Below are 13169 nucleotides of genomic sequence, written 5' to 3'. Positions count from 1 at the left end.
CCTTTGGGACCTCAGGGACCACCAGTGGTCCGCGGGCCACGGGTGGGCGACCGCGGGTCTAGGCTCCACCCGGCCCACTGCTGGTTGACATTTCGCCTTCTCGCTGCAGCACGTAACTGACGGCTGTGCCGACGCAGCGGGGGGCAATTGACCAGTCTCCTCGCGGCCCGGGGTGCTGAGCCCCAAGGGGAGGGTCCCTCCCACGCTCGGCTGTAAAGGAGTCCACCCCGCGCCCCGCGCCACCCCGTGGCTTCGCCTCTCCCTCCAGGGGGATCGTCCTCGTGCGTGGAGTGAGCTGTGAGCCTCTTGCATCACTTTGCAAATAGCTACGTGACTGTCCCACCGCCAGGTGCTCAGAAGTCCGTGTCCTGCCTCCTCCTGATCTGAGGAGGTTGCGTTTCCGTGTGCACGTGGGTCTGTGTCTGCACTTTCCATTCTGCTCTTAGTCTGGCTATTCGTGCGCCGGTTCCACATTGTCTAGTAGTAGAGGCTTTACCCTGTGCTGTGATCTCTGAAAGGTCTCCCCAACCCCCTCCAACACACGTGCAGACACACATATGCACACAGGTGTGCACACATGTATGCTGATGTGCATATAATCATGCACACACAATCATGCAAACATGCATGTGCACACAACCATGCACATGCAGGTACATGCATGCCTGCACTCACACACATGCACGCACATGCACACATGCACACACTCATGCATGTGCAAGCACACACATTTGTGCACACAGGTATGCACACAGGCACTTATGCACACACATGCATGTGCACACATGCTCCCATGTGCTGTCCTCCAGGAAGCCTCACTGAGGTCCCTGCAGCTACTTCTCCAAGAATGTCTCCGTGGCCTCCCTGGTCCCGGCAGCTCCCCTTTCCTAAACTCACAACAGTGGGGCCCTTGAGTCTGTAACTGGTATAGATGAAGCCTTCTGGAACATTCCGCACCTAATTCCCTTTGATTGGCTGCCAGGCAAACAGGCCTCCTCTGCTGCAGTGAGACCCCGCGTTCCCTCGCCCCACCTCCCACCCGGGAAGCGGCTGTGCCCTGTTCTGTGCCAGCCACGGACTGGATGCGGAGCGTCCATGCATGGGTGGCACCATTCACCCATCAGTCACCTGAGGAGCAGGGCGATGATGTGATCGTGGTTTGCTCAGGTGCTGGCGGGACGCCAGGAGGGAGGGAGCCCCAGTGGCCGCAGAGGACCATCTCCAGGTACCGCGGCCGTGACCTGGCGGGGCCACCGGGCGCCTCACAGCCCCCACCAGGTGCTCGGGCCCCAGTGTTGACCTCCGCTCCGGGACCCCCTCCGTCAGCTCTTCTGTGCACGAGGCCCCTTCAGCTCGGCCCCTCTGCAGAACTCGGCAGGTCTCACTCGCGCGGAGCCATCGAGGGGCCTGCAGTACGCTGATGGGGTGCACATTGTGGAGAGCAGCTTTTATAGGTGTTTCTGGCTCAGTAATGCTTTGCTTAATTAGTCACCTTTGACCCTGCAGTGAGCAAAACACCCCTCCCCACACTCTCTCGACGCCCATAACGGGGAGAGTGTTAATGTCCGTGTTCATCTGGCTCCCGCTGCCTGGCAGTCCCCGCAGACCCGCCGTTCGAGGTTCTAATGGCCGGCCCTGCGCCCGGCCTCTCCAGGCTGCTCCGCGGGCGCTGGCACTCCGGGAGCAGAGGAAACTGCTCTGAAAGGGAGAAATGGAGGGGGAAAGCCCACTTAGTGCCCATTTGTGCGTCAGAGCAGCCCTTGGCTCGGAAGGATTTTCGGAGGGTGGGGGGCTCCGCTGGCCGGGCCCCCTCTGCCCAGGGCTGCGCTGGCAGCTAGAGCGGCGGGGGGAGCCGGCCGGGCCCGCAGGGAAGGCGCACGGGGGCCCCGCCCGGCCGTGCCCACGAGGTCCTTCGTGGTGACAGGCTCCTCCGAGGGGCCAGGGCTGCAGAGTGACGCTGGACGTCTCCCAAGTGCACTCCCCAGGGGCCGCCCGGCTGAGGAACAGGTCCGGCTCCCCCGTGTTCCCGAGGTCACGGTACCCGCACCCGCTCCTCTCCCGGCCTGTGGCTGCGGGGTGACCACGGTGCTCGTCCCTCCACCCTCGCTGGACGCCGCCTGCGCCCCCCGGCTGCTGGGCCGCGCTGTGCTGCTCGCACTGGTCTCCTCTGGGGTGTGGGCCTGCGAAGTCTGTAGCTTCTGCGGAGCGGCTTTCGTGTCTCAGCTGAGAGCGTGTCGGGTTGTGTCTGCGTTCGTTCCTTTAGGAAGGCGCCTGCCTGCATGCGTGTTCGCTGTCCGCTCCTCGTCCTCGCGCCCTTCTCCATGTCCCTGGGTCGTCTCGCATTCCTGTGCCACCCTCTGGCCCCGGCCCCCCTCCAGCCTGCTCCCTCGCAGACGTGATGAGCAGGCTCCCGTGCGGTCGTGTAGGTCTGGGATGGAGTGTGGAGGCCCAGGCCCCGACTGCCGGCCTCGACGCAGCCCTTGGGGCCTGACTCCGTGCTCAGCCCCGCTCTGCACCTGTCCTCTGGGTCCCAGAGCCTCACGCCTGCCCAGGTGCCAGCGAGGGCCTGGGACGGGAGGCGGACACCTGCAGGGTGGAACTCCGAGGGTCTCCTGGCGGCCTGAGGTCGTGGGTGGGCCCTGGCCTCTCCTGCTGGGTCGGCCCCGGCGCCTGCACGGCCGGGCGAGTCCTGTGGTCAGACTCTGTGGGCAGGACTAGCAGCCACTCGGGCAGCACAGGAAGTCATGAGCGGGTGGCTCGGGGCCCCACGTAGGTCAGAGGCATGAAACCGCTTCCAGAGGCCGGATGAGGCAGAAGCAGGAGGCCCACGGGGCACCAGGAGCTGGTCAGTGGGCTGTGTGTGCGGGAGTCAGCTCTGCCCGAGGCGGCTTTCTGACCAGAAGAGCTGCCTGCCAGTCTGGCTCCGGGCAGCGGCGAGCCCTTCTCTGTGAGGCCCTCCCATGGCCCAGCCTCGCTGGTGTCGCCCGTGTGTTGGGCAGAAAGGGCTGGGTATGAGCAGGACAGACAGAGCCCTGGTCAGATGTGCTGGGAATGGTCTGGACCCTCCGTGAGGACGCTCGGCCACCGGGGTCACGTGGGGTCCTGGCCACGTCTTCTCCCACTGTCAGTTGGGAGGAAGGACAGATGGCGTGAGTCCTCTCCGCCCCGTCATCCCCAGAGGCTTCAGGTACTGACCAAGGCGGGAACAGCAGGAGCCCACGTCGCCACAGCTCAAGTGGGAGGTGTGTGTGCAGGGCGTGTGGGGCCCCGGGGGGCTCGTCCAGCCCCACCCACCGTGGCCTCTGCCCTGCGGCTGTCCAGCAGTCCCAGGAGGTCCCTCTCTACAGGTGGGAGCCATTGGTGACGAGGAGGAGTGGGTCAGCCTGTACGAGGAGGAGAATGAGCCTGATGCCCAGACACTGGAGATCCCAAACCTCACGCCCTACACTCATTACAGGTGAGACGTGTGGCCCTCCAGCAGGGGGCGCTGTCTGCACGTCGGTGCATGTGAGATGCCTCTAAGGGGCAAGAATGGAAAACGGAAGCTGCGGGAGCAAGGTGCACAGTTGAGTCTTTCCCAGGGAGGTCTGTCCCCGATGCCAGACTGACAGTGACCCTTCCATCCACCCAGCTGGCAGGGCACCCTGTCGAGACGGCTCACTGTGTGCAGTCAGACACGAGCTACTTTTCATTTAAAATTGTTTTAATTTTTTTTATTAATTTCAGAGAAGAAGGAAGTGGAAGAGAGAGATAGAATCATCAATGATGAGAGAGAATCATTGATCAGCTGCCTCCTGCACGCCCCCCACTGGGGATGGAGCCTGCACCCCAGGCATGTGCCCTGACTGGGGATCAAACTGTGACCTCCTGGTTCATAGGTCGATGCTCAACCCCTGAGCCACACCGGCCAGGCATGTGCTGCTTTTCTTTACAAAACTCCTGGTCATGTGGGACGTGCCGCTGCTCCCCCTCGGCCGGGGGCTGCCGGTCTCACCGATCAGCACTTAACGTGCCATTTCACCTTCTGCTTCTCGACCCTGGAACAGTGCGGGCGTAAATCCTCGGCCTTCGCGAAGGGCAGCGTGGTGATGAGCTGTTAGCGAGGTTATAACTTCCCGTAAGATGATCGAGGGCGATGCAATTTCCCGTTATCGCCGCGGGGGCAGCTGGATGGTGCCATTGTCCTGCCAGGACGAGCATCTCCGCAGCTCGGGAGGGAGCAGGGACGGTGTCCTTGCAAAGAACACTTCTCGGTCCAGCAGCAAAGTCAGGCTCCAAACAAAAACCCAGCAGGAGCGACCGCTCAGCGCCTGTTCCCTTTAACTTTCCCTGAGATGGGAACAGACGATTCAGGATGCCACACACTCGTTTTTCGAGAAAACATTGAGCGTGAGACCAGCCATCGGGATTCACGACTTCCCTCGTGAAATCGGTGTCGGCCACGTGGTGATTTCCAAGATCAGAAGCTGCAGTTAGAGCCCGGCCAGTGTGGCGCAGTAGGTGGAGCATTGTCCCACGCCCCGAGAGGTTGCTGGTTCAGTTCCTGGGGAGGACTTGCCCGGGTTGCAGGCTTGGTCCCCATTTGGGATGGTGCAGGAGGCAGCGATCGATGTTTCTCTCTCATCGATGTTTCCGTCTCTCTCTGCCTCTCCCTTCCTCTCTCTCTAAAATCCAGAAAAACAGTTTTAAAAAAGAAGCTGCCGTTAGAGACCCGTGTCCCTGTCTCAGCTGCGTGTAAAGTTAGGAAGCTTCTGTAGGTAACAAGGACGTGTGTGCACATCAGATGTTTTCCTTGTGTGTAAGTTCGGTTCAAAAAGGGGTGGATCTAAATGCAGGAGAGACAGGGCTGAGGACATGGACACGGGCTGAGAGAGCATCTGACTCCACCCTCACCCTGCAGACCGGGGACGACCGGTCGAACCCGGCGTTCTCACCCAAACTGGCGGGAATGGGCCGCGGGGCCCTGGGTCATCGAAGAGACATTGGACGTTCAGAGCTGGCGCTGGGTGTGACAATCTGACGCTCCATCTGTTCAACAGCTGCTTGAACTCCAATCCCCTGCACCAGCCACTGGCAGCTGGCGGCACACATCCCTGGCCACGGAACCCACCCAGTCACGCTTCTGGGGGATCTTGAAACCGCTGATTTTCAGATTACCATGCTTTGAGGTCTTTCAGGGAAAAAGACCAGATATGTAATTTGCATTTTTAAATATTTTTATTATAGAATAACTGCATAGTCATTAGGGTCAACAATCAATTTTTTGTTGTTAATCCTCCCCCGAGGATATTTTTCCATTGATTTTTAGAGAGAGTGGAAGGGAGGGGGAGAGAGAGAAACATCGATGTGAGAGAGACACACCAATTTGATTGTTTCCTGCACATGCCCTCACGGGGCTGGGGATGGAGCCTGCAACCGAGGTATATGCCCTTGACCAGAATCGAACCCAGGACCCTTCAGCCTGAGGGCCGATGCTCTACCCACTGAGCCAAACCGGCTAAGGCTATAATTTGCATTTTTAATGAAACCAGGTAGAGGGCGCCCTTGAGCATGGGCCTAGGATACAGTTAGACACATGCCTGCGCCCCCACAAGCAGCCTGGGGGTCCTCCTGGTTCCTCTGTCCCCCACGCTGCCCTCTGCTCTCACTGTTGTGCCCCCAGGTTCCGGATGAGGCAGGAGAACGTGGTGGGGGCCAGCCCCTTCAGCCAGTCCTCCCGGGTCATCCAGACGCTGCAGGCCCCCCCGGACGTGGCTCCGTCCAGCGTCACCGTCCGGACCGCCAGCGAGACCAGCCTGCGGCTGCGCTGGGTGGTGAGTTGGGTGGCGAGAGGCTGCAGGCGGGGGTCTGGGGCCCCCAAGGGCACGCATGCACCCAGGGCTTGGTCTCTCCGCCCTGCCTTTGTCCCGGTCCAGACCTATCTCCTGGTGAAGCCGCAAGGTGCCGCCCACCTGGCTCTGTTAATTGGGGCGCTCCTCACGGCGCCTGGAGCCGAGGGCGGCCTGGGGAGGAGCCCATACGGGGCGGGCTGTGCGCCCTGGGTCTGGGCCACACGGAACCGTTTGTAAGGGCGCCAGCTTGACATTCCATCGGAACATCCCCCCAAAACGAAGCCAGGATGTGGTCAGAGGAATCAGGTCTGGCCAGGTTCACAGAGGGAAGTTCCAGGGACCCATGTTTTGAGCACATCCCCCCAGAAAAGGTTGTCCAGGGACTTGGCCCATAAGACAGGTCCACCCGGGGCCACGGCAGGGAGGGTGCTGAGACGTCAGCTCACACGGACTGTCCCCCAGCCCCTGCCCGATTCCCAGTACAATGGGAACCCCGAGTCGGTGGGCTACAGGGTCAAGTACTGGCGCCCGGACCTGCGGGCCCCCGCGCGGGCGCACGTCGTCAGCGACCGGCTGGAGAGGGAGCTGACCATCGAGGAGCTGGAGGAGTGGACGGAGTACGAGGTGCAGGTGCAGGCCTTCAACGCCATCGGGGCCGGGCCCTGGAGCGAGGTGGTGCGCGGCCGCACGCGGGAGTCAGGTGAGGGGAGGCCAGGCCCGGGCCACGCGGCCTCCCAGTTGGAGCTGAGCCCACCCTCACTGCCCCCCCAGAGTAGAGCTGTCCCCCCTCACTGCCCCCCCAGAGTAGAGCTGACCCCCACCCTCACTGCCCCCCCAGGGTGGAGCTGACCCCCCCTCACTGCCCCCCCAGCGTGGAGCTGGCCCCCACCCTCACTGCCCCCCCAGAGTAGAGCTGACCCCCACCCTCACTGCCCCCCCAGGGTGGAGCTGACCCCCACCCTCACTGCCCCCCCCCAGGGTGGAGCTGACCCCCACCCTCACTGCCCCCCCCAGGGTGGAGCTGACACCCACCCTCACTAGCCCTTTGGTGCCTCGTCTCAATGTGTTGCCAGGACCCTACCAGGACCGTCCGCCTCCAGGGTGACCTTCCTTAGTGCCCACGGCATTCGCGAGCCACGGTGAATTCCACGGGGGCGGGACTCCGTGGTCACTCTCAGTTAGGGGTCACTTCACCGTCCGTGGGGAAAAGCCCGAGTGGGGAGTCTAAGGGACCCTCGTGGTGCAGGGCACCAGCTTTCGGACGAGGCAGGTGTCAGGTGGTCAGCCCGTCCCACCGCGCTAGCGAGGCAGGATGCGACCGGGCTGGGGCTCGGAGGACAGGCCTCCCGCCGCCCGCCAACCTCCTCCCTCCTCCCCACTCCCGGCTCACCCTGTTCGCACCCGGGCACAAGCAGGTGCGGCCTGGCCTGGCCGTGTCAGGAGGCACCTGCAGGCTGTGGGACAGCTCGACCTGGGCCTGTCCACTCGGTCACGCGCTCCACGCTGGCGTTCCCGCAGGAGCTCAGCTGTGGGCTGGGCTGGCGGGGGCCCCATGTCCTCCTGGTCCCCTCTGGGGGGCGGGAACAGCCGCTGGAGAACCAGCGAGTGTCAGGCAGGAGCGGTGAGTGGGCAGGGTCCTGGGCCTGCGTGACGCACGGATAGCGGGGCACAGGCCGAGGTGACAGCATCAGCTGCGGGAGGACCGCGTGCGATGACGGGGACCCGGAGCGGCGGGGGCGGCGGAGTTCCTTGCGTCAGAAGGAGAGGGAGGCGCGGAGGCGGCTGTGCCTGCGCCGCCACAGGACGCAGACGCTCTGCGATCCTCCGAACCGGACTCCGCGACACGGGAGAGACCCTGCCAGTCCTGCGGGCAGTTCTGGGCACAGGAATGGGCAGGTGGATAACACGGCCCGTGCTCGGCTCCCGGGGAGGCTGGGTTCGGGGTGTCTGGGCGCAGGTCAGGTGACAGGGTCGTCGATCCCCGCTTCCCGGCCTGGCGATTCCGCTGCCAGTTGCTTCGTGCTGGGAAGGGGTCCTCAGGGCCCTCCTGGCCTGACCCCCCCCTCAGGGCCCTCCTGGCCTGACCCCCCCCCAGGGCCCTCCTGGAATGACCCCCCCAGGGCCCTCCTGGAATGACCCCCCAGGGCCCTGGTGCCCAGCTGTCAGTGCCATCAGAGCCATCCCACCCCCTGCAGTGCTGGTCCTGTGGGGCCTCAGAGTCTCCTCTTCTGAATGGAGCTTCCAGAACCTTCTGCGGCAGGAGCTGCCCTCTGAGCCGCAGTCCTCCCGGCACGGCAGGTCTGACGTCCTGCCCTCCCTGTCCTGCTGGTGTCCACGCTGACCGTCCCCAGCACAGCCCGCCCTGCAGAGCTGGTCCCGCAGGCCCTCCCCGTGTTTGAGGAGGGGGTGCAGCAGGCAGGGGTGAAGGGTGGACGGAGCCGATGGGGAGGGGGGACCAGAGAGAGCTGATGGGGGGGGGGCCGCCTCAGGAAGATAGCGACGGCGGGTGCGTGACCCGAGCCCGAGGCCGGGCGGGACCGGGCGGGACCTGGAGCAGCACGAGGAGCCCCTGAGCTGGAGCCGGCAGCTCTGCGCCCGCTGCTCTCGCGGCCCCTCAGGACGCGTGACGGGATAAATGAGGCCTTAAAACTCAGAAGAGGCTGCGCCAGGAGTGGCAGCCGCCCGGCGCCGGGACTCCTCCCGTGGCGACGAGCACGAACAGGAGGACCCTGCGCTTCGTGGTTTCTGCAAAGCGGGTTCTGAGGCTCCCGACTGCCGCTGTCAGGGCCAGAGGAGCGGAGTCCGCCTCCGGGCGGTGACGGGTGTGAGTCCTCCCACTTTTCAAACGTGAACACTGTGACTGCTCGGCAGGGTTTGTGCTGGAAGAACCAGAATCGGCTGAAACACTCCTTCTGCCGCGTGTCCTCTGCGCCCCAGGGGGGAGCCCCGCCTGGACCGCTGGGTCACCCCTGCCCTCGTGCCAGGCGTGGGTGCCCACAGAAGATGGGTGCCTGCAGGAGACAGATGCCCGCAGGAGGCCGGTGCCCGCAGGAGGCCGGTGCCCGCAGGAGACAGATGCCCACAGGAGACGGGTGCCCGCAGGAGGCCGGTGCCCGCAGAAGACAGATGCCCACAGGAGACAGATGCCCACAGGAGACCGGTGCCCGCAGGAGACAGGTGCCCACAGGAGACGGGTGCCCGCATCACCACGTCACAGAGGGCCTACCTCAGTTCAAAGCCGGACCTGCAGGGCCCAGCTAGGGGTCTGAGAGGTGGCTGGTGCGTTGCTATGGCAACGCCCCCCTTTCCCAGGCAGGGCAGTCAGGGCTAGGGCTGACATCAGGGCACACAGTGGGGCTGGCTCTGCTCTCGTCCTGATCAAGTCGGAAACTGACTCGAACAGAGCGTCGCTCGCCTCTCCTTTCACCGCCAGTGACGCCTCCAGCCTCGGCTCTAGCAGAACCACAGCCTGGTCTAACAGAACCAGAACCTGCTCTAGCAGAACCACAGCCTGGTCTAGCAGAACCAGAACCTGCTCGAGATGCCAGTTACCCCGCCGCTCCTGCAGCCGCCTGTGTGAGCCGTGTCGCGGGCACTGCCGCGGTGGACCTGAGGGCGGCACAGGAGCAGCACGGGGCACGGCGCCCTGGGGACGGCACTGGACGGGCACCGGGCGCGGCGGCAGCCTCCCCTAGGGGCCAAGTGAACTGAGGCTGTAAATACCCCGAGGCCCTGAGGAGCTCCCACTGATCATGTGGTCGCACGGCCGAGGGACAGTGAGCGGCTCCGGTGACGTCCGGGACAGGTGTGCCCACCGGTGCCGGCGACCACGTGGTCTCTCCAGCTCAGAGGGGCCCGAGCTCCGGGCACTGGCAGGCGCCGTGCCTTCTGTCCTGTGGCCACATGGTGACCTTCACCGCGGCAGCCAAGCCTGCGCTCTGAGGACCGTCAACTCGTCGGTAGAGAAGGGAGAGGCAGGGAGAAGCCGCTGCCACCAGGACGCCCTCTCGGACTTCCCCTCTGCTGCAGACGCCCCGTCCCAGGCTCAGTGTCCCCGCAGCTGGTCCTCTTAGGCTGTGGGCCCGCCTGCCTGTCTCCCGAAGCCTCTGCAGGACCTGCCAGCGCGGAGTGGCCTGGTCAAACCTGCCCAGAACCTCGTGACACCCCGGCTGGACCTCTTGGCACCCTCGCGGCGCCCCGGCAGAACCTGCTCTAGCAGAAGCACAGCCTGGTCTAGCAGAATCACAGCCTGGTCTAACAGAACCAGAACCTGCTCTAGCAGAACCACAGCCTGGTCTAGCAGAACCACAGCCTGCTCTAGCAGAACCACAGCCTGGTCTAACAGAACCAGAACCTGCTCTAGCAGAACCAAACCCTGCTCTAGCAGAACCACAGCCTGGTCTAACAGAACCAGAACCTGCTCTAGCAGAACCACAGCCTGGTCTAACAGAACCAGAACCTGCTCTAGCAGAACCACAGCCTGCTCTAGCAGAACCAGAACCTGCTCTAGCAGAACCTCTCAGTGTCCTGGCGGAACCTCCCATGTACACGCGTCAGGGACAGACGGTGCAGCTGCGCCCCGTCTGCCCGTCACGCTGTGAAAAAGCATCTCATTCACGTGGAGTGTAGGCCGGTTTCTCTGTAGCACGGCCCACCTGGGCTGTTGTGGGGATTAGCTGTGAGGTGCAGATCGTGTGTCTCCTCCCTAGAACCCTGCCTGTCCCCTCACAAAACGCCATGTTTATAGAGGTCAGTGCATGGGGGCTGGATGCGAGGATTTCCCATGAGAGATGGAAGTCCGCAGCCCATAGCCCGCAGCCCACAGCCCGCAGCCTGCCTGTCAAGAGGAAAGCAGACCCCTCACTTCCTTGCGGGGGGCGGGGGGGGGGGGCTCGGATGGGGCTGAGCTCCTAAACACCAGGGCTTACAGCGTCCGCTGCTCACACGAAAGACATTTGCATTTCCGTCCGCCCCTGCGGTTTCATCTGCTCACTCACGATGCCCAGATGCATTGTGCTTCCACGGGCAACCGATATTTGGGTAGAAACGGGCCCTTTACTTGTCGAGGCCTTTAGGCTCTGCTTCTAATCTGTTCCACTCTCTTCACAGTCCCCTCGGCCGCCCCTGGGAACGTGTCCGCCGTGGCGGTCAGCTCGACCCAGATCCTGCTGACATGGGCCTCGGTGCCCGAGCAGGACCAGAACGGCCTGATCCTGGGCTACAAGGTATGTGAGAGGCGACCTCGCTTTGCTCAAGACACACGGCTGCCACCCCTGCCCCGCCCTGACCAGCGCGGTTCTGGTCTCTGAGGGGCCACAGCTCAGCTGCTTCCTGCTCCCTGCTCTTCACCTCGCTTGTCTCATGTGAGATTGTCACGGCCTGGGACTCAGTGCTGGCGTCGCCCTTAACAAAGCCAGACCGGGCGCAGAGCCTGTTCGCACAGGAGCCGCGCTCCTGAGGGTTAGATAAATGCCAGCGTCCTGGCCATCCTCCACCTGACACCTCCGCTTCCCTGGAGTCCGCGTGACACGCGTTCACCCGGGCCCTCAAAACGCACTCCCTGCCTGACCCTGCACCTCCCTCCCTCAGCCTCCCCAGGCATTGCCGCTGGCTGCTCGCCCGGCCCCATGAGACAGAGTGACTCCGTTAGGCCCGGTGATCACACAGAGTGGGGTCAGCGATCAACGTCTCCCCGCTTCCCCACCCCCCCTTCCCCCCGGTCCTGAAGGAGATGCTTCTGCCGGGCCCTTGCTCCCTCCCCGGGCCTGCCTGTTAAGCCTCAGTCACTCTGTGAGCCCGGGTTCCAGGGCAGAGGGGCCACTCCTGAGACCGCAGCCCAGCCTCCCGGTCAGCGGGGCCTGGGCAGGGGTTGTCCCTGTGTCCACCATGGAGTCCTCGGTCAGCGGCTGTGGTCAGCGTGGCCGCCTTTGGTGGCCTCAGACCTTGCAAATTACGGCGAGGCAGCCAGCCAGCAGCCCTGGGCCGGGTCCCAGCTCCAGTGTCCCTCCACTCGGGTACAAGCGCTTCATCGCCATCCTCCCCGGCGCCAGCCAGCAGCAGTCGGACCCATAAGCCGTCAGCCGGCTGCCGGGGCACCAAACGCCCTGGCGGGTCCTAGCGCCGCGGTCGGCCGTGCTGCCGAGGCCCCTGCCCGGCGCCCGCGTCCTCACGCCCCCGCCCTGTGTTGACACTTCAGATCCTGTTCCGGGCCAGAGACCTGGACCCCGAGCCCAGCAGCCACGTGGTGCGCGGCAACCACACGCAGTCGGCGCTCCTGACCGGCCTGCGCAAGTTCGTGCTGTACGAGCTGCAGGTGCTGGCGTTCACGCGCATCGGCAACGGGGCGGCCAGCGCGCCGCTGGTCCTGGAGCGGACCAAGGACGACGGTACGTGTCGGTGCGCCTCCCCCCCAGAGAAGCAGCCTCTGACCGTGTCCCCTCCCACAGCCGCTCCTCCCCGGGAGGATGGACGGGTGGACAGCCAGGCCGACGGCAGCCCATCCTCGGCCAGGTGTGACCACAGCCACCCACCCCCCAGGGAGTGTGGGGACAGTGACGGCCCAGCAGACCGCGTGGGCCGGTGTCATTTCCAGCTCGGTTCCCGACCACTGCTCTTTCCGGTGGAGGAAGACGACACAGAATTGCCTGTCAGGCGCGGAGCAGCTGGAGGGCCAGTTGTAGCGGGAGTGGGTGGTTACGGCCAGCTATGAGCCTGCGCGGGGTTTCCGTGGTAACTGCAGCAGGCGGGCAGGAAAGGCCGCCCCGGTAGGGTCTGCACCGTCCAGTCACTGCTGCCCAGGCGCCCGGGGTCCTGGTGCCCACGACCCTCCTTTGCATAATCTGAGGTCACTGACCTGCACGTGGAGCGGCCACTCGGGGCCCCGGCACCCAGTGCGCTTTTCCAGACCTGCACCCAGGAGCGGGCGGCTTGTGTTCATGGGCGTCTCGCTCGGCAGTGAGCAGTCGCCCTCTTTGCAGGGCCCTGCGCCTGCAGGCGGCTGCTTCCCACCCTCACGCACATGCCTGATGCTTATCCGAGGGAGGCCCTGGTCTGCCAGCCCTCCTGCCCGCAGCAGCTGCGGAGGAAAAACAACGTAGATTTCCTTTTTTCTTTTTCTTTTTCTTTTGTAATATATATATATATACATATATGTGTGTGTGTGTGTGTGTGTGTATTTTATTTCAGAGAGAGGAAGGAGGAGGGAGAAACATCAATGATGAGAGAGAATCATGGATCAGCTGCCTCCTGCATGCACCACATTGGGGATGGAGCCCGCAACCTGGGCATGTGCCCTGACCGGGAATTGAACCGTGACCTCCTGGTTCATAGGTCGACGCT

The 13169-nt window shown here is 63.8% G+C and overlaps 1 protein-coding gene across 1 annotated transcript in view; it reads left to right on the top strand.

Annotated features, from left to right (window-relative positions):
- Positions 1–13169, top strand: part of SDK1 (sidekick cell adhesion molecule 1) — a gene marked incomplete at its 5' end in the record, with an annotated part of 547830 nt that overhangs the window by 486808 nt on the left and 47853 nt on the right. Inside the window, 5 exons of the mRNA XM_081093020.1 lie at positions 3348–3457; positions 5663–5813; positions 6294–6531; positions 10941–11056; positions 12028–12217. Coding sequence (XP_080949146.1) covers positions 3348–3457; positions 5663–5813; positions 6294–6531; positions 10941–11056; positions 12028–12217 — 805 coding nt within the window. The remainder of the gene's footprint in view (positions 1–3347; positions 3458–5662; positions 5814–6293; positions 6532–10940; positions 11057–12027; positions 12218–13169) is intronic.

Source organism: Myotis nattereri, assembly GCF_964212035.1.
Source record: "Myotis nattereri genome assembly, chromosome: 5".
NCBI lineage: Eukaryota > Metazoa > Chordata > Mammalia > Chiroptera > Vespertilionidae > Myotis > Myotis nattereri.
Note: the sequence above shows the minus strand (reverse complement) of the source record. Positions and strands in the feature narration are given on the sequence as shown.